At 51.3% G+C, this 20968-nt stretch overlaps 1 protein-coding gene across 3 annotated transcripts in view; it reads left to right on the top strand.

The window, feature by feature from the left end:
• KCNN1 (potassium calcium-activated channel subfamily N member 1) overlaps window positions 1-19001 on the top strand; it is a 36386-nt gene extending 17385 nt beyond the window's left edge. For 2 of the 3 annotated variants that reach the window (XM_074204843.1, XM_074204842.1), the window contains exons 4-9: window positions 3358-3776; window positions 7908-8049; window positions 8388-8498; window positions 8774-8901; window positions 15545-15614; window positions 15967-19001. In XM_074204843.1, the coding sequence (XP_074060944.1) occupies window positions 3358-3776; window positions 7908-8049; window positions 8388-8498; window positions 8774-8901; window positions 15545-15614; window positions 15967-16188 (1092 nt within the window). In that variant the 3' untranslated portion in view covers window positions 16189-19001. The remainder of the gene's footprint in view (window positions 1-3357; window positions 3777-7907; window positions 8050-8387; window positions 8499-8773; window positions 8902-15544; window positions 15615-15966) is intronic. The other variant, XR_012472152.1, reaches the window with a different exon arrangement.
• The last annotated feature ends 1967 nt before the right edge of the window (window positions 19002-20968 follow it).

Genomic DNA, 20968 nt, shown 5'->3' with positions numbered 1-20968 from the left:
GATACTAAAACCCTGACTGAGTAGATGTGCAGCTTGGAAGCTTTTTGGGTAGCACGTGTCTGGCCACATAGCTCAGTGGGAAACATCTACTGAACTAAGCCTGCATTTTCAGTTGCTGTTGGTTTTTATCCCAAACAATTACGGACAGTGTCACTGTATAAATCTCGAGTAGTTTTTTTTTTTTTCCATGTAAAGCAGATGTATTTTACCGAGAGGATATTTTTTGTTGACTTGGTGCATTTCTTTTGTCTCCCTGCATTGCATTATTTTTCTCTGTTCTTTACTTTTGTGAGCCAGTTTCAAAGGAAAATTATTTTGCATATCAAAAGTAATTCTGGATTTTAAAAAAATCAAGAACTCAGGGGCGGCTATGTGGCTTAGTGGATAGAGCACTGGCCCTGGAGTCAGGAGGACCTTGAGTTCAAATCCAGCCTCAGACACTTAATAATTACCTAGCTGTGTGGCCTTGGGCAAGCCACTTAACCCCATTGCCTTGCAAAAACCTAAAAAAAAAAAAAAAATCAACAACTAAAGAAATCTATAATAAAATGACACCATCTGATCCAAGGAAAAAAAGTAGGAATAGAAAAGACTAAACACATTTCATGAGAAAGAACTGTCTGCTGAGAGTTTCATTCCAATGTTTCAGAAAACTGCTGGAGGTTTTATTGGGAATCCAGAGGGAAGCTTCCTTGCAAAAGGCGTGAGTGTAGCCTGCATTGATTTAAATGGCGACCTGTAATACCCTGGGAAGGCCTGAGACTCTTTGCCTTCTCCAAGCTCAGCATCCTTTTCTTGCTCAGTTTCTAGCATCAGTAGACCCCTTTCTGCTAAAGAGTATGTCTAAGTAACTGGCCTAAGTATTCATCCTTTCTTACAACTGATCAGGGAGAGAAAACTTTCCTTCCCATCAAGACCAAGAAGATGGGGGGGCAAGGATTCTAACTGAGCCAAATTTGCCATTCCTTTTTACTGTTTTTTTCTAGCTTCTTGACCTTGACATCAAACTTTTCATTTCCATTTGGGACCCTGAGCATTCAAGTTGTTTTTTTTTTAATTAACTAATTATTAAGTCATTTTTATCAATTTGAGTAAAGTCATTTTTATCAATTTAATTGATTAATTTATCAAGTCATTTAATTGATCAATATCTCTAAACTCCTGAATACAGGTCAAATCCTAGATTCCTTTTCCTTTTCCAACCAATTGCTATGATGCTTCCTGTTTAAACTTTAAACAGTCTTTCCTTTCCTTTTCTTTCCTTTGGACTTGTCTTTCTTATCAGGTTGTTCTTTGCCTTTGTTCTTTTACAATTGGAAGGATCTGTGTAAGTGTGGGCTCCTAGTAAACTTCACTCTAGATGGATGACAACTTTGTTGTGACAAACATTCTTGGTTACATTTCTTATTTTCGTGATAACCAACAAGGCTCAAGAGAGGAATGACTTGGGTATCAAAGGCAGACTCCTTCAGATACTTTTCATGGTCTCATCTAAATATTTTCAGGAATCTGTGTGTATTTTCTCTTCAGTGATATCAGGAGTTCTTGGGTCACTCTGAGCTTTACTATTAAAATTATTGTGTATAGGCCAGTCATGGTCTGAAAATGGACACATCTTTTCTTCTAAGAGCCCCTGAGCTCTGACATTCTGTGTTCTAAGGGCCCTCCCAGCTTTGACATTCCCTGTTCTAAATACCCTCTCAGCTCTAACCTCCTATGTTCCTTAGCTCTGACCTCCTATGTTCTAAGAGCCCCCCAAACTTTGAACTTCTATTTTCTAAGAGACCCCCAAGCTTGGACATTCTGTGTTCTAAGGACCCTCCCAGCCTTAACATTCCCTGTTCTAAATATCCTCTCAACTCTGACCTTCTGTGTTCTAAGGGACCCCTAAGCTTAGACATTCTATGTTCTAAGGACCCTCCCAGGTTGGATATCTTGTGTTTTAAGGGTCCTCCCAGGCTTGACATGCCCTGTTCTAAGGGCCCTCCTAGCTCTTGACAATTTTTTTTAAGATTTTGCAAGGCAAATGGGGTTAAGTGACTTGCCCAAGGCCACACAGCTAGGTAATTATTAAGTGTCTAAGGCCAGATTTGAACCCAGGTGCTCCTGACTCCAGGGCCAGTGCTCTCTCCACTGCACCACCTAGCTGCCCCGATAAATAATAAGGGAGTACCTGGATTCAAATCCGGCCTCAGACACTTAATAATTACCTAGCAGTGTGGCCTTGGGTGAATCACTCAACCCCATTGCCTTGTAAAAAAGAAACCCAAAAAAATTAAACACTTAATAATGCTTTTTTATGCTATTTTCACTTCCCAATGTCCCTTCTCCATAATAAAATGCTCCCTGGCTAGCAAAACCAACCAGCCTATTGACCATTCTGGCTGTCTGCTCCTGGTTCTGTACCTATAGCCCATTCCCTTTCTCCTGAGAGGAGGGGCCACACTGGCTGTCTTTTCATTTACATTATTTCAGTCCTTGCACAGATTGTTCTGGTTTCTGACTTTGCTCAGCATCCCTTCTTACAAATCTTCCAGTGTTTCTCTGGATTCTTCATCTCCATCCTTCCTCTTCATCCTCCCATCACAGGCTTTCTTTGGCCATTCCCAGTTTTCCTGCCATGAAGCATGTTGCTTCTAGGACAGGTTTGCATGTAGACCTTTCCCACCATCTCTGCTTTCCCCTGGAACAAATATCCAGGAGAGGAGCCACAGGGTCAAAGGACATGGATTCAAAGATGCATTTTGTTGATGCCTTTTGTCTGCTTCAGCCAGTTATTTCCCAGCCCACCACCAGGACAAGTCCTCCCTGGTGACAGACACAACTCATCAGAACCATCTGTGAGAGGGGATGTCCAGTGTCTGTCCTGCCCGGCTGTGCGTGGTCCCTCTCTCGCCACCTGCATTGGTTTGTCAGCAGTCAGGGTGGCTCAGGAAGTGACTTTGGTAATATACTTCCAAAGGAGCTCTGCTGTTTTCTCTTCTTCCTCAAAGGTCTTTTGGTCTGATGTTCTTGACTTGGGAAACCTTATTTACTTGGGCAACGAGATGGTTCAGTGTGACCAGAACATACTGGGCCCAGTCTGAGAGACCCAAGGTCAGATTCAGCTTCAGACACTAGCTGGCTTGAATGACCCTGGGCAAGTCATTTAATCTCTGCCTCAGTTTCCTCAACTGTTAAATGGGGGTATTAAGCCCCTCCCTCCCTGGGGAGTTTAAAGGATCAAATGAGATAATAGTTGTAAAGGTCTGAGTTCAGTATGCTCCCTTCCCTCTCCACCTGCACCAGGGGCTTGGCCGGTCTCCTCCTCCCCCCTCTCTCCCCCAACACTGAGTCTCTTCCCTCCTCCCTTTGCAGCTATTCATGGTGGACAATGGGGCTGACGACTGGCGCATTGCCATGACCTATGAGCGGATCTTCTTCATCGCGCTGGAACTGGCCGTGTGTGCAGTGCACCCCGTCCCCGGCCAGTACCTCTTCACCTGGACGGCCCGCCTGGCTTTTACCTACACCACTTCGGTGGCCGACGCCGATGTGGATGTCATCCTCTCCATCCCCATGTTCCTGCGCCTCTACCTCATCGGCCGAGTCATGCTCCTCCACAGCAAGCTCTTCACGGACGCCTCATCCAGAAGCATCGGGGCCCTCAACAAGATCCACTTCGACACCCGCTTTGTCATGAAGACACTCATGACCATCTGTCCTGGCACAGTCCTGCTTGTCTTCAGCATCTCTTCCTGGATCATCGCTGCCTGGACCGTACGCGTCTGCGAGAGGTGGGCCCAGTGCCTCTGGGGCTTTCTTTTTTTCTCCCCCTTCCAAAGTCAGTGGGGCTTTGATTCTCTCTTCCTTTGGGGGTCCTTGTGACCCCGAATTAAACCCTCATACTAAGGCTCTGAGCCAGGGTCCCCATGACCTCCAGTTCTTTTAGTGTGGCCCTGAATTCCCCTTCCCTTGGGGGGGTCCCTGTGACCCCCCAGTTAAGTCCCTCATACTGAACCTTTGAGACCTCAGCACTTCCCCACCCACTCAAGATTCTTGTGATCCCAGCTTTTCTCCCCTTTCCATCCTTGGTATGACCTCCACTCCCACTTTGAGGATGTGACTCCCCAACTCTTCCCCCCAACATGGTCCTGACTCCCCTTTCCCTGCAGGTTCTCTGCCTCCCTCTGACTCAGCTCTTCTAACTCCTAGACTCCCTGTGATCCTCAACTTTTCCTCCCTTCCCCCTTCCAATCTCAGTGAAGTCCTGATTTCCATTTCTCTCTAGATTCTCTGTGATCCCCCCAATTCTATCATCCTGAGCAGGCCTCTGCCCCCAACCTTCTTTTCTGTACTAGTTTTCCCTGTGGGCTCCTCTCCGAGCCCTCCGCAACTCTGTTCCCTTGAGGCCCTCAGTAACTTCCCCCAATCCTCCTCTTATCTGAGTCCCTCTGTGACTAATATCACATGTCTCTGCAGCCTTCAGGGCTCCCCACCCTAGGACCTCTCTGCTCCTGAGGCCCTCTGTGACCACTGATCTTCCAAGACTCCTAAGGTCTCTTATATCCTGAGTCTGGTACCCCAAGTTCTCAGAGACACTGGGGTGTAAGTTATTTCCTTGTCCTGGACAGACCTCTGTCTGCTACCCCAACTCTTCACCTCCCTGACACAGGAGCTCCCTGCTCCATCCTGTCCCCCCTTTTCTCTTTCCGATTCCTCTTGGCCATCATTCTTCTAAGCAGCCCCAGGGGCCAGAGAAGCTGACAGACTGTTGTCTGCCTTGTCCTCTTTAGGGCAAAGGACCCCCCCCCTTCTATCTGTTCCCTCATTGGAGCCCAGCTCAGAGTTAGAAGCATTTGACCCAGGTGGCATCATGCTTGCTACCTGGGGCAAGGAGCCTTGGCAACCTGGTGGAAGGTGTGGGTCTCTGGCTTCCCAACCCCCTTTCTCTGTCTCCCCAGAGGGTAGGCAGATGCTTCATTTAACCACCTCTCCTCTTCCCTCCCCTTGCTCCGTCATCTGGTAGGGAAAAAATGTGAGTTGGCCTCCCTAGCGCAGAGCTGTTCTGCTCCCCCCACCCCTTCCCTGACTCATGCCCGTCAGAATTTATGATTAGCTGCTGTGGCTGCAGGAGGGTGGGCTAAGGGAAGGGGGCAAGGGAGGGGGGAGAGGCTCCTTGGCAGAGGCTGTGAGGCCAGGGAGTATGAACCTTGGAAGGTTGGAACCACTGCTCTGGGAGACAGATCCATGATCCTGCTGCCACAGCCCAGCTCCAATGGGATCTCAGGTATCAGCCCATCTCTCACCTCCTTTCGTTCCCACCTGGAATAGGGGCATCATTTCTCTACCCTGAACTTGAGAGGAAGACAGGAACCCCGTGGTCTGGCTGTTCTCCAGCCTGTCTGGGCCAGCCCCCTCATGCCTTCTTTCTGACCCTGGTTAGGGATGCTCCATTAGTGCCAGGAGAAAGATCTAGGACCAGTACAAGATCCCCCTGCCCTGCCCTGCTCAGACCCCACATTTCCTTGGTAAGGTGAAGCCCCTAGAGCTTCAAGTCTGGGTGAGGACATAGGACTTGGCAGAGAGGGGGAATCAGATGATTCAGAATCACGTTGGGGTGGGGGTGGCTAGCATCCCAGCGAAAGGCTGCCTCGCACTGGCTTTGGAGTCAAGCGAGCCAGGGTCGCATCCTCGCTCTGGTTCACACTTGTCTTGGGCTCGCCATCTCTAAAATGAGGGGATGGAGCTGCATGGTTTTTGAGGTCCCACTGTGGTCCAAATAGACATGAATTCATAGAAGGGCTTCCTAAAATAGAATTTTAGCTCCTTGGAGTTGGAAAGGGGTCTCTTAGGAAGCTCAAGGACAAGAATCCCTTGAGAGTGGGTGTCCAGCCTCCACTTGGACACCCTTGGGCTTGGAAATTCTCTGCCTGCCTAGACAGCTTGTCCCATTATGGCACAGTCCTGTATATACTGCCCCCCTCCCACATCACTTTCCCTCTTTAGTTTTTGTGCCGCTCTCCAGGATCACCCAATAGCCAGTTTCTTCTGTTTGCCCAGTGGCAGCAGGGCAGAGATCGGAAAACAAAGGCACCATCTTCCCTAAGTCATCTCTATTTGTGTGGGAGAGGCAGGGCTTCCGTGGGCCTTGAAGGATGGGCAGGGAGTTTCAGTGGGACAAGGACAGGCCTAGCTCAGTGTTTAGGGACCTTCCCAGAGTCTCTTCCCTCCCCTTCTCCTCTTGTTTCTAGCTCCTTCAACTAAAGAAGGATTAGTCTTGGCCTGCTTGGCCTTGGGGGGCAGAGCTAGGTGTGTGGACTTAGCAGAGATGGACCGAGGCATTACATAAGGAAATTCGGCTCTAGAGTCCCCGTAGGGAGGCCAGGCCCATGCAGGGAGGGCTTAGACACCTCCCCCATAAGAAATTTACTCTCCAGGATCCGGGTAGCAGCACATCCTACCCTCCCATCCCCCCCCCCCCCCCGGACTTCCAGAAGCCCATCCCAGGCTGCCTCTGAGCTCAAGGCAGAGCCAACCCTTGGGTCCTCCGGGGTGAAGGTAGCGCATCCCGTCACCTCTCTGAGGTTCCAAACAACTCCCTTCAAAGGTCACTTCCTGCCTCGCCTCTGATCCCTGGAAAGTGGGGGGATGGAGCCTGGGAAGTATGTGTGTGTTGGGGTTGAGAAGCGGCCAATCCTAAATTCTCAGCCCAGCTTGCTTAAAGCTGCCTGTATCTCCTCTGTGGGTGTGTCCTTTTAGCCCCTCTGCCCCGCATGACCCCTCATCTGTCCCCTTCCTGAGAGGCTTCCTTGGCCCTCCCAGTGTCTTCAGTCCCTTCTCTGTGTTCAGCCGCTTTGGGGGTGCCCCACCAGGGTGAAGCAGGTAGGGTTTGGTCAGGATTGGGGGGAATCTTTGCTTGGTATTGTGGGTACAGTCTGACTAAGAGCCCCAGAGTACAGGTAGAGAGGGGAAGGGCTTTCCAGAAGCAAGGAATTTTCACTCAGCCCTTCACGTCACTGTTCCTACCGGAATTCTGTGGCCAACTTTGAGGGTGGGGGACACAGTCTGCTTGAACCCAGATCTACCCTGGGAATGTCCTCCCTCCCTTCAGCTACTTTACCCTAATCCCCACAGGCTGATTATTCTGAGATTCCTGAGTCCATTCTCTGCTTCCCTCTGCGCCCCCTCCATTCCCCAAATAAATCCAAGACTTTCTTCTGTCTCCCTCCCCTTCAAATAGACTAAGCATCAGGAGAGACCCTCTTAGGTCCCAGTTTTCCCGCCCATAAAATGGGTGTATATTCCCTCTCCACCCTCCCTCCCTGCCTCTCTCATTGGAGGGTAAAAGGAGCTATGAGACACTGCAAAGTCTCAAGGCTAAGCAGACCTGTCCCCCTGCCCTCCCACCTGGTTGGGAACAATCCTCCCCCACCTCCTCATGTCTCAGTCGTCCCTTGTAGCTTTCCCACTGGCCAGGTGAGCCCTTCCTTATGTCCAGCCTGAATCTCCTCCTCTCCCCTGCTGCAGCTTCTGGTGCCTGCTGCCGCCGCGCCAGTGTCTCTTGCCAATTGTCTGTGTTTCACTTTGTCTTTCCGGGGGGGGGGCGGTGTTTCAGTCTCTGCCTCCTGGCCAGGGGGAGTGGGACCAGTTAAAGTCCCCTCTCACCCCAGTGGGGAGGGGCTAAGGGAGGATTGGATTCCTTGGAGCTGGAAGGAGGCTCTGAGCCCTTCTCCCCTCTGGGCCCACATAAAACCTTCCTTTGTTGTCAGAACCTTCCTGCTCAGACCACGAGTCTTCCTACTTTGGCTCCTGCCTGGGAGCACACAGAGCCTGAGCCGGGGCGGGGGGAGTCCTACTTTGGCAGCTGGCAGGGTGGGAGAAGCTGCCATGAGTATGCCCTGACCTCACCCTTCCCTTCCCTATAGGTACCATGACAAACAGGAGGTGACCAGCAGCTTCCTGGGGGCCATGTGGCTGATCTCCATCACCTTTCTGTCCATTGGCTATGGGGATATGGTGCCCCACACCTACTGCGGGAAAGGCGTTTGTCTCCTCACAGGCATCATGGTAAGGGGGCTTACCCTTGTTTGGAATCTCCCTGTCCTAGGTAGAGAGTAGATGCAGTGCCTGCTCTAGGGGGCATCTCCTGCCCCTTCCCTGCTTTGGGGTTTTGGGAGGGGCCTATGAGGGACTCTGAGGTAGGAGACCTCACTCCTAAAGATACAACTTTGAAAGGTACCAGGAGCATCCTTTATGTCCAGAAGAACAGAAAGAGAACCTGGAGGCCTGGCTTAGTCAAGGAAGACTTTCTAGAATTGGGAGAGGGGAGGGAACAAGGAGAGAAGGGGCCTGGGGTTTGTGTCCCCACTGGTCACCGCCTCTTCCTAATCCCCTACCCCCCGCAGGGCGCTGGCTGCACAGCTCTGGTGGTGGCCGTGGTGGCTCGGAAACTGGAGCTCACTAAGGCAGAGAAGCACGTTCACAACTTCATGATGGATACTCAGCTCACCAAGCGGGTGAGTGCTCATCTGTCCCCTTCCAGCATTTGCCCACTGGCTCTGCCAGGTGCAGAGGCCTCTAGTCCTCTCTTCCAGGCTGTCTACAGCTGCCCTCTCTCTGGCTTGTTTGCCCACCCCCCTGGGCCACACGGACGAGCAGAGAGGTGAACCTCTGCACTCAGTCTAAAGATTGCTCCAGAGGACTAATAAGGGGAAAGGGGACACAAGGAATCCCAGGAAAGTGCCCTCGTGCCCACGTCCCAAGACTGATCATCGGTCTTACCCTGGCCCAGGTCAAAAATGCTGCCGCCAACGTACTCAGGGAAACGTGGCTCATTTACAAACACACCAAGCTGGTGAGGAAGCCCGACCATGCCCGAGTTCGGAAACACCAGCGTAAGTTCCTTCAGGCCATCCATCAGTAAGTGAAACACCTTCCCTGCTTCTGTTTCCGGGTCTGTCCTTCCCCTTTTTGAATCCACATGAACCACCAGGGCTGCTGGACAGTCCACCTATGGGCTGGCAGGAGAAACAAGGTGAGGGCTTGGGCCTAGCTCTCCCCTCCTTGGTGACCATGCACCCAGCTCTACTATCCTTTGGTGATGTCCTAGGTCCCACAGCTCAGGAAAGGCATGCCCCAGGTCTGTCAAGTCATGTTGTCCCATTGGAGGCTCGGCTGGGATTGGAAGCTGAGTTTGGGACTAATCCAACACACGTTTATTTATTGCCCACTATGGGTAAGGCCCTTGATAAGTGCGTTGAGTCAGTGGTGCCTTGTCCCTGGGAGGTGACACATCCATGGTCATTGATTTGTGGGTGCCTACTTTGTGCTAGGCATCGTTTGGTAGGCACAGGAGATGGTGTGCCCTGTGGCAGATAGGAAAGTCGGATTGGGACAATGTGGGGGAGGGAGGGATGTGTGATCAGTCTGGAAAGGCCATCTGGAGCCACGTCAGAAAGGGCATCATGGCACCACAAGCAGTGCGAGGGCCTCTGAGTGGGTCTAGGCCACACCCTTCATTTTACAGATGAGGGAAGGTTGAAAGGGGAAAGAGCTTGGCCACGATTATGCTGAATCTGTGGCAAAGCCAGGACTGGTGCCCGGCTCTCCAGCTCTCAGGTCAGCCATTTCCTTGACGATGTTAGACCACAAAAGGGCCTTGATTAGCAGACTAAGAAGTGGGGCCGTTCCCCTTCAGCTGAGAGTAGGAACTTGACCAGAAGTCCATTCTAGAAAAGAGGAGGGAGAGAGAGAAAGGGAGACTGGTTCAAAGGCTGACCCAGCAACCCTAGTGGGGGGGGGGGGGGCGGGGAGAAGGGTTCAGTCCTCAAAGGAGCCTTGAAGGAAGATAGGCCGATTGGACTTGGCCGTAGAAAGGATTGAGTCTAAGCTGTGGGGAGCAGTAGGTGGCACAGTGGATAGAGCACTGGCCCAGGAGTGAGGAGGACCCGAGTTCAAATCCAGACTCAGACAATAATTGCCTTTGTGACTTTAGACAAGTCACTTAACCCTATTGCCTTGCCAAAAAAAAAAAGAGTCTAAGCTGTGTCAGGTTTGGACACTGGACAATGGCCAGTGCAGAGGAACACCAGAAAAGATGGGGCGCTTGGAAGGTTGACTGCCCCATTAGGGGGAAGGGGAGGACCAGCTCATCACACCTACCTTTGTGGGATGGCTCCAAGTGCTCGTTAGAGGCATGGGGTGGGGGATCACAGGCCCAGGACTGAGGCTGGGGGCCAGAGTAGGAAAGAGCATTGGGCTGCAGCTTCCTGGCTGCCTGACCAGAGTTGATCAAGACCTAAGACCACCTTTTCCTCCCTGTTTGGTGGCTGTGTGCTTCACTCAATTTTGATATTAAAGCTGCCTGAAAATTAATTTTATTCTGAAACATAATTGAATAAATTTGCTGCATAAATGAGTGAGTGTGATGGAGGCCAAGACTGGAGTCAGGAGGTCAGGTTTCAAGGACTGGCTGGGCACTGCCCCCAAAGCTAGGTGACTCGCTGCCTCTTGGCCTTGGCTACTTCAGCTGGAAGATGAGGACCCTAGCCCCTCCCCTTGCACCCACCTCCTAACTTTGTAACTTGGTGCTGAGAGGGAACAGGATTTGAGGGCATGACTGGCACCAGTGCCATGATTCCAACTGAGAGGGGACAAGTGGGTATGGAGAGTCAGGAGGACCCAAGTTCAAATCCGGCCTCAAACACTTAATAATTACCTAGCTGTGTGGCCTTGGGCAAGCCACTTAACTCCATTTGCCTTGCAAAAACCTTAAAAAAGAGAGAGAGACTAAGTTGTTCCCTGAGTTCCAGGTAAATCAGAGGCACATCAATTCAGCCTCCAGTCGCTGGGCTGTGCCCTTGGGACCCAACCCCTGCCCTCCCAGTCTAAGGGAGAGACATAAATAGTACCTGGTGGTACAACATAAACAGAAACTACCCAGGGCTGGAATTGAACACAGGAGGGGAGCTGGTGGGTCAGACAGCTAGCTAGGCAAGTCGTGGACCTCTCAGCCTCAGCTTCCTCATCTGTAAGACAGGGATGATAACACCACCTGCCCCCAGGTGACATAATATTAGTAAAGCACTTTACAAACCGTGTTAGAGAGGAAGGGGGAACCAGGAAGGGCCTCCTGGAGGGGGTGGCGTTGGAGCTGAACCTTCAAGGAAAGAATTTCCCTGCCAGCATTCCCTATTTCAGTTGGAAAGGGGCAGTGGTAGGCCCAGCTGGCCCAGGAGGAGCCCCCACGCTGACAGTACACTGCTCTTGAGGACACCCCCCCTCCCCCAGTAGGGAGCCCAGAGCTTGGGCCCATTTTACAAATGGGGACACTGGGAGTTCTAATGAATGTCTTGTCTTGTCTTAGTTGGGTCACAGTCACCAGATGATGGAGCTGGAGTGTGAACTCGGCTCTCCCCACTCCCCAGGCGAGGGTTCATCCCACTGAGCTATATGTGCTTCCTTCAGCAGGCATGGATTAGGCACCTGCTGTGTACACTAAGCATTATTGATAAAGGGATGATAAGGAGACATTCCTACCCAGCATAGCAGAGCCAGAGCTGGCCAGGAAGGGCTCAGCCATCCTGGGGGACACTTCTGCTGCCTATTAATGGGGGGGGGCACAGGATGGAGAATGAGAGGGGGGATGGAATCCTAGAGAGAGTCTCTGCAAGTGAGGGTCCCTTCCCCTGCCCCACCTGCCTCCTGGTGGTACAAACACTGGATAATTCTATTGTTATTTAGGGGGCCTCTGTTTTGTGTTAAGGAAACATTTCTAGAAAGCACCATGAACCCAGACTTGTCTCCTCTGGTTCTCAGGTAGTTAATAAGTATTTCTTTTATCATTACTTTGTGCTGGAGACACAAAGAAAGAAACCCAGGCCTGAGTAGATGGAAGACAATCTCTGAGGGAAGGACGAGCAGTGGGGGTGGAGGGGCCCTAAAGGAGACTGAGAAGCCCTCAGATGATCAGAGAACCAGGAGAGAGCCACGTCCTGAAAACAGAGAATAGGCAGGAAAAGCCCGTGATGATCCATGGGATCAGAGGCCTCACTTAGCGAGGTCAGGAAAGGTGAGAACTGAGAAAAAAACCATTTGATTTGGCCATTAAGAGATAATTGGCAATTTTAGAGAAGTTTCAGTCACATGATGAGTTGGAAGCCAGCTTGCAGGAGGCATGGCAAGGAATGACAGGAGGTGTGGATGGCTTCTCCAGGAATCTGGCCTAGAAGGGGAGCAGAAAGAAGAGGATGTTAGGTGACATGGGGGAAAGTGGAATCAAGCAGGAGCTTTATGAAGGCTGGGGAAGACATGGGCACCCAGCCAGGAGAGGGGGGGAGAGAGAGAGAGATGGGGCAGCCTACTGAGGAAGGTGGGGTGTGATCAAGGATGTCTTGACAAAGAAGGGCCACCTCTTCTGCAAGACAGGATGAAAGAAGAGATGGTGGGGGAAGCTGTGTGGGTAACTTGAAAAGTGGCAGAGGGAAAAGAGACCACCCTGTGCTTTCCTTAGTAAAGCATGAGTTGAGGGTGGGGGCGATCAGTGAGGTAGAAGAGGCTTGCTCGTGCAGGGAGGGCCTGGCTGACAGGATGGAACATAAATTGGTGATGAACCGGTCATCGATTTTCATGCCTTCTCCCAACCCATAAATAGGAGGGAGTGGGGCAGATGGGGGAGTGACAGAGGACATGGAGGGTGGAGAGAGATTTGAACACAGAGTAAAGGAAATGAGCTGATTCACCAAGAGGCAGCAGTCAGGAAGAAGGACAATGGAAGCAGGGCCAAGGGGATGACCTGGGGAGGGGTGAGAGGTCCCAGGGAGGATGAAGAGCAGGGAGGGATCAGATGGCAGAAGAGATAAGCTGGTGAGGGCTTAGGACCCCAGGAGGGTGTCTTGGAGGGCTTGGATAGGGAAGTCTGGCTCTTGTGGACAATGGCAAGATCCAGGATCTGACCATCTTTGGAGATAACCAGGCTGGGCTGAAGGAGTTGGGCTCACTGGGAAGGGTTATGACTGTGTGGGGTGGAGAGAGATAATCTTCAGGTCACTCTTCATAAATGAGTCAGTGAAAGAGCTAGGAATAGAACCCGGGGCTCCTAGCCTTGGATCTCCCCGCTGAGGTCAAGCTGGCTGTGGGGTGGTCAGTGAAGGACCTCATAGCAGGACCCCAAGGGAGTCCAGACTGGAGGGAGATTCTGCCCCTGATCTGTACACTCCATGAACAGGAGAAAAGTAGGTGGGTGAAATGGGGAAGTTAGGGGTGCAAGCAGGTGAGAGGGAAGCTAACCCAGGATTTGGGGTGCTTTTGATTGAAGCACAAATCCTAGACTCTCCCAATGGGTGCCTTAATAAGAAGGTAGGAAAGACCCCCTCCCTCCAGAGAGCCCCAAAAGCCACAGATGAAAAGGGTTAGTGTAGGAGTCAGCCTCCCTGAGAGCCTTGAGGGCAACTGCTTCTTTTATCCCAAATAGTTTATATGGTATAGGAATTAAATGTTTGGTAGAATTCACTTATAAATCCATCAGACCATGAGATTTTTTTCTTAGGGGGCTCATTAATGGCTTTGGTTGAATTTCTTTTTTAAAATAGGGTTATTTAAGTATTTTTTTCCTCTTCTGTTAATCTGGGCAATTTTACTTAGATTGTCAAATTTATTGGCATACAGTTGGGAAAAATAGCTCTGAATGATTTTAATTTCCTCTTAACTGGTAGTGAATTCAGTCTTCATTTTTGCTACTATAGTAATTTGATTTTCTTCTTTCTTTTTTAATCAGATTAGCCAAAGGTTTATCTATTTTATTTTTTCATAAAACCAACTTCTAAATTTTGTTTATTAGTTTTTCCTACTTTCAATTTTTTTCATCTCTCCCTTGATTTTTTTTGTTATTTAACTGGAAATTTTTAATTTGTTCTTTTTTCTAGCTCTTTTTAGTTGTATGACCAGTTTATTGCTCTCCTCTTTATTTTATTTGTATAAGCATTTAAAGATATAAAATTTCCCCTAAGAAATTGCTTTGACTTCATCCCTTAAGTTTTGGTATGTTGTCTCATATTTATCGTTTTCCTGGATGAAATTATTGTTTTGATGATTTCTTGTTTGACACACTCATTCTTTAGGATTGGTCTGCCCCTCTATCATCTTTTATTACATGGACTTTTTAATTGCTTCTTGATTGAAAGATATATTTAATATTTCTGCCTTTCTACATTTAATTGTGAGGTTTTTATACCCTAATCTACAGTCAGCTTTTGTGTTGGCAGCTGTTTCTTTTAACCCCAACACTGGGACCTTCATTGGAGGGGGCTAGAGACTTGGACCTCCTCTGTGCAGTGGTGGGAGTGGCAAGGACCCTGGGATCCCTTCAGCCCCAAGAGCTGTCTCTTTCCCTGGGCTCTGGGATGGAGGTGGGAACCCCAGATTGGTCAGTTTTGTGGGCTGGGGACGTAGATGGTCTGCTCAGGCCAGGGCTCTGCCGTCTGCCCTTTGGCCACATTCCTTTACTGGGTGAGAGTCTGAACTGTGCAGGGGGCTCAGGGCTTGGCCAGCCAATTTGTCATCTGAAGAGTCCAAGTTGGGAGGAGTCTAGTCAAGGACACTGGCCATTGGTCAGATGCCCTGGATTCTTGATAATGGTCCCCATGGCTAATGTAGCCTGGCCTCTCCCCTTTGGTGTGTTGTTGGGGTGGTGGGAGGGTGGCAGAGGTGGGCACCGTGCTTTGGGGCAGGCGCTGATTAAAATCTACACTGTGATTTCTTTGCTCTGCTTGGTCCCACCAGGGCTCAGAAGTAAGTCCCCCCCCCACTGGGGGTCGGTTGCTTGACCACAATCTGCATGGTTCTGCATCAGGGGAGGGACAGGGGGGAGACATGATCAGCCCATCTTTGGCCATGAGATCCACTGGCAGCCCCTTCTTCCCCCTCCCTAGGGAGAACCCCCACCCAAGGATGGGGCCCAGGACCCAGAGACCAAGCTGGTCTAAGGAGGCCTCCTGGGGTGAGGGGCAGGCAGAGGGTGCCCCAAAACCACTGCCTGTCTGCCAGGCCCGGAACACTTGCTCAGGTCGGGGAGCAGGACAGCTTCTGCCCCTAGGGCTGGTCCAGACAGAAGGGGCTCAGGGGCATAGCCAAACACCCATCACCTTGCACCTTCAACATCAGGGCCTCCTCCCCTGGCCTGGCTTTGGGTCCTGGGGCTGCCTCTCAGGGAGGGGAGGGAAGCAGCCGGCAAGCCATTCACTCCCTCACTGTTCTGTCGCCATGCCCCGCACCACGATGCCAGCTTTGTTTCTGACTCCAGGTGGATCACAACTAGGAGCGGAAAGAGTGGAGGAAATGAGGGGGCCCCGGGGGAACCGCCCCCCCGAAACCCTCCATTGCTCTACAGGCTACCCCTTCCCACCTCATTCTTTTGCTGCATGTCCTATGAGACATATCCCTCGGGCTGGATGGAAGGGTTGGGAGGGGACCTCTGCATGAAGGGGACGAGACCCCTGGACTGCTCCCAACTCTGGCCCCCAATCTCAGCTCCTCATCCCTCTCCCCCCACCCCATGTCTTTGTAGGCTGAGGAGCGTGAAGATGGAACAGAGGAAGTTGAGTGACCAGGCTAACACTCTGGTAGACTTGGCTAAGGTGAGGGGGCACTGGCTGGGGTGGCAGGAGCTGGCACGTATACTGGCAGGGAGTTCAGTCTTTGGAGGGAATTCCTGTGCTTGGGGTGGGCAAAGGGACTTCTCCCAGTTGAAAATACTCCTGGGTATTCTGGGACTCCCAGGCTTGTATGAGCATCTGAGTGCCAGCCAGCTGCTGCCCTGTGGTGGAGGCCCTGTGCCCGATGCCACCGCAGTGCTGGAGGGAGCAGGGTGGGGTCCAAGCCCTAAGACGGCTTTCTGGCAAACTCTCCCAGCCAGGATCCCTCCCTGGGAGGAGAGAGGCCCCCCCAGCCCAGGGCCAGGCCCTCAAACCCCATCCGTGTCCTCCTCAGACCCAGAACGTCATGTATGACATGGTGGCTGAGCTCCAGGGGCGCAGTGAGGACCTGGAGAAGCGGATCGCAGCCCTGGAGACCAAGCTGGATGCTCTGGGGGCCACCCTGCAGGCCCTGCCCAGCCTCATCACCCAAGCCATATGCCAGGTGCCCGCTGTGGCTGGGGACATGGGCACGGGGACCTCCCCCTGCCGGCGCCTGGCCCCAGACAGTGGGTGAGCCTGGGCGGCTGGGGCACAGAGACTGGACTGGGACCTTTTATGTTTAGCCATTGTGTGGCTGATCTCATTTGCTTTTTCTGTAAAGCCCTGTACAGTTATCTCTCTTGGAGTTCAAGATGCCGGAGTGGAGCCTGGCCTACTTCAGCTGGGGCCCTGTGCCCTGGCTGCATGGTCCTCGGGCGGCAGGCAGTGCTCCTGGCTGCCTCTCCCAAACCCCAAGGGCTTCCTCTCAGGGGAGGGGGAGCCTCCCAGCAGGGGCTCAGCCGCTAGGACCTCTTGGAAACCAGGGGCTCCAGAGGCTCAGCCTCCCTGTGCCCCGTTCCACTGGCCAGCTTCCGATGGTGGGGTCTGAGGGAGAGTCTTTGTTGGGCTGGGAACTGACTGGAGTCTCTGCAGAGCGTTGGGAAACGCTTGAGATAGGGGTTTCCTCCTCCCCTCCAGGGTGGGGGGGTGGGTCAGGGCTCGGCTGCTTGCTGGATACTGTGGGATGGGTTAAAGGAGCCGAGGCCGCCCTCTCCCTCCTCCCGGTCATCCCTCTGGAGGCCTGCCCTGTCTGATAGTGAAGATGTAAATTGGGCAGCTCAAGGGAGGGGAGCTTGGGATGTGGGTGAGAAGAAGGAAATGTCTGAAGACAAAGACCCTTCTGGACCCTGGACCCTTTCCACTTCTCTCCTGACCCCATGGAGGCAGCCACAAGAGCCTGGCTGGAGAATTCAAACTGAGTGGCCAAGGTTTCACTGCCATTAGCTCCAGCCCAGAGTCCCAGACCCCACTTTGGCTCAACATCTCAGCTGACCCTCCTTGAAGGGCCCCAGGGAGAGGAAGGAGGATCAGTGGTTCCACCAAGGCCTTTGTTGCCACGGTGGACTGACTAGAGATCCCCAGGGGAGGGAATGAGGCTGGGTGGCCACCTGTGCCCCTTCCCACCCTCAGGCCCCTCCCAGACACCCAGACTCAGAGTCCAGGACCCTGACTGGAGTCACTGACCTGCAGCACCAGTGTACACAGCCCAGGGACCCACTGCTTGCAGAGCTTTGTGTAAGATTGGGGCTTCTTAACCTGGGGCCCTGGGGCCCCACAAACTTGGGAGAAAAACTGACAAATTTATTTTTACCGAGCTTCGGTTATTTAAAAACATGATTCTGAGGGGCCCCTAGCTTCACCAGACTATCCGAAGGGTCTATGGCACACAGAAATGGCTAAGAAGCTCTGAAGAAGGTGGGGGGAGGCGACCCAGGGAGAAACTAAGCTGGTCTGTGCCCTGGCAGTCCAGGTGATAACACACCCAAGGGCAGGAATGATACACAAAGAGCAGATACTTTCTGTAAATGGCCTGTGGTCAGGGAAAGCTTCCTGAGGGAGGCTCCCCCTGCCCTGGGTCGGATCGGGGTAGCACAGGGAGGCCAGAGCTGAGGAAGATCTGCCCGGAAGGGTTTGAATGTGTTTGGAGGGAATAGCTCAGAGGTTTCAATCAGCCCAAACTATGGATCCGGTAGCATGTGAACCTCAACCCAAGAGTGAGTGTGGCCCATGGGCCCTGCCTCTCACAAGAGCAAATGGAGAAGCCCCCCTCAAGTGGCAAGACGGTCCACCTGGTCCTGAGGGGGCCCATCCCAGGAGCACAAGCACCAAGGCCTTGCAGTTCCAGGCTGGCCCACCAAGAACCCTCTCCTCTCCTCAGCTAGAGCTTAGAGCAGCAAGGCTCAAATTTCTTGGTCTCAGGACCCTTTTGCACTCTTAAAATGATTGAGGACTCCCTAAAGAGCTTTGGATTCTCTGGATTATATCTACTGATATTTACTGTATTAGAAATTCAAATGTCTTAGTATTATTATGAAGATAGTTTTGATCTTGCAGACCCCAGGGATCCCTGGACCATACTTTGAGAGCCACTGTCCTAGAGGATGTGTTTTGTCTCTTTCAACAAGCATTTATTAAGTGCCTACTGTGTACCAGTCACTCTGCTGAGAGCTCAAGGACTCATTCTTTTGGGACCTGGATGCTTCCTTGGCCAGGGCGCACCAGTGACCTAGTGGTCACTTTGGAAAATGGATGAGTTGGTAAAGCAAGGAGCATTTTGAAAACTTGGCAGGTCCCTTCCTAGTCCAGCAGCCTAAGTTTACCCACTTATAAAATAAGTGTATTGGGTGGGTGTATTCCTAGGCCCCCTTCAGCATCCCAGATATTCTGGGTTCTGCCATTGTAAGGACCCTCACAAGGCCTTGGTGGAAAGGTTCTGTTCTTAGGCAGCCATTCCATAGTTGACCATAGGGGGGCGTCCAGAGACCAGACTGAACTATCACCCAGAAGGGACCTTTGGCTCCATATAAGATAGAGATGGGGCCCCATGAAAGCCGATCTGTGGGTCTCTGCTGGAGACAGTTTGAGGACCCCACTAAGCCTCTCTCCTTTTCCCAAATGTTGAAAACCCCTACAAGGTTCTACCAGGAACCTCCACCCTGGTCAGCAAGAGCCCCCTCCTCAGACTGTCTTTGTCATTCCTCCCCCATTGCTTCCTGCTTTGTTATCTTTCTTGTGCATAGTCTCCTGTCAGAGCATAAGAATCTTGAGATGGGGACGTGGCTATCCTCCAACAATTTTACAAATAGCGGAGGGTTAATAAATGCTTGTTGCAATTAAGGAAAGGAAAAGAGAGCTACTTATGACCAAAGGGCTAGAGAAGGTGGGGGGGATTGGAGATTGAGACGGAGGGGAAGGGAGGTCCAAACACCACCTCCCTCCCAAAGCCTTCCTTTAGGATAAGCCAAAGGTACTGCACACAGTAGGCAATTAATAAATGTCTTGAATTCATCTGTTGGCTTGGAGTCCTTCACTCTGCTCTCTACTGAGTGTAGCAGCTTCAGGCTGTTCCCCTCCCCCAAGAAGAGACCTGACCTTGGCTGGAGGGCTGGTTCTACAACTTAACTGGGGCACCACCCAGCAAAATCCCTTTGTGAGTCCCACAGTACCCCTTCATCCCAAATAAGAGGTTGGGGCTTCTTAACCCTTATTGCATCATGGACCCCTCTGGCAGTGTGCTAAAGTCTATGGTTCTCTTGTTAAATGAATAAAAATACATGGGGTCAGGAAGAACATTCCTTAAATTGAAATAGTTGCCAGGATACTTTTGAACAGTTTAAGAGCCCCAGGTTATGAGTCTCGTGGTCATTCCTACCCTCTAAATCTCTTCCTTTTCCTTCAGCCTGTGCAGGGGGTTCAGGGGGGACCTGTTGGTTGGGCACCAAACAGCCAGGGCCCCAGACAGGACAGGGTCACTATCAGCCTGAGCACACAGCTTTTCAAGTCAGAGGGAGCCCTGGGCCTCTCAGATAAGGCCTGTTTACCTTTCCCCTAGGACAAAACACTACATGTGCACAGTCAGGCCTCAAGAGAAGGAGATCCAGCCAGGTCCTGTTATCCCGAAACAGGACCAGATAGTTTCAGACTGAATATGAGTACTGTGTTGGGGCTCTTAGAACCCAGGATGTCAGAGCTGAGAGGGCCTTTAGAACACAGAAAATCAGAACTGGGGGGCGGGGGAGTTTAGAATATGGCATGTCTGAAGGATAAAGGACCTTAGAATAGCAGAGCCAGGACTGACATTAGAACAGAAGCAGAATTCCAAGGGACTGTCCGCTATCTAGTCCGAGCTATTTATGCCCTTCCCTCCCCTACAAGAGGTCATCCAGACTCCCTAGAATGGCAATTTCCCTGTAACTGAATGAGAAAGTAGGAAAATGGATGACTTTCTAATAAGAATCAAGCAAAGAACGGCCTCTGGCAGCTCTATCAGGAAGTTTCTGTTCTGAGAGAACCAAACCTGCCTCTCGTTTCTACCTGAAGATGTATCATATCCACACTGTCTTTGTTTTCCCAGGGCAGACATCCCCAGTTCCCTTAATCATTCTAAAGCCTGCTTTCCATGGCCCTCCCTGTGCTGGTTACGCTCCCATCATAAAACATGCCCCAAACTGAATTCAATGTTGAAGACATGATGACCAAGACAGAGGGACAACAGAGCCATCGTCCCCTTTGTTCTGGACAGGATGTTCCAAGCAGTCCAGTTGCTCTTTTTTGACTGCTGTGTCATACTATCTCTAGTAAGCCCTTGGTCCACTAAAACCCCCAGATCTTTCTCAGGCAAAGTCTAGCCACAATTTCCTTAGCTTGTATTGTGAGATTTGATTTTTTTTTAACCCAAGATTACATCTGTCCAACTTCATGAGATGCAGGCTAATGCTCCAGCCAGCTGAGATCGTCATTCAACACGTCAGCTATCTTCCCCAGCTCCATTAACTAGGCTTGGAATCAGGAAGACCTGAGTTTAGATCTTGCTTCTGAAAATAGCAGTATGGCTGTGGGCAGTCCTTTACCCTCTGTTTTCATGTCTGTGGAATGGGGCAGATGCCTGTGCTACCTACCTCACAGGGTGTTGTGAGGCGCGAATGAACAATATATGTGAAGTGATTTAGAAAATTGAAAGACCTTGATTTTTATTGTCAGATTTGACAAACTGCCAAGGAGGTCCTTGCCCCGGGCCTCCAGAGAGTGATCCAGCCCCTGGGCAGAGCTCCCCGGCATGCTACACTAGTGACTTGGCTGCTCTAGAACCTCTTTCCCGGCAACATGAAGATTTCAGGGACCACTTGAGGGGCTGTTCAGTGCACCGGCTCCGAGTCCTCCCAACCTCATTCTCATCCAACCCACACGGACTACCTGATTTTCAAAGACTGCATCAAGTCAGAGCTGGGAGGACCCTTAGAACTCAGGATGTGGAA

This window comes from Macrotis lagotis, chromosome X, assembly GCF_037893015.1.
Source record: "Macrotis lagotis isolate mMagLag1 chromosome X, bilby.v1.9.chrom.fasta, whole genome shotgun sequence".
NCBI classification, from domain to species: Eukaryota; Metazoa; Chordata; class Mammalia; order Peramelemorphia; family Peramelidae; genus Macrotis; species Macrotis lagotis.
Note: the sequence above shows the minus strand (reverse complement) of the source record. Positions and strands in the feature narration are given on the sequence as shown.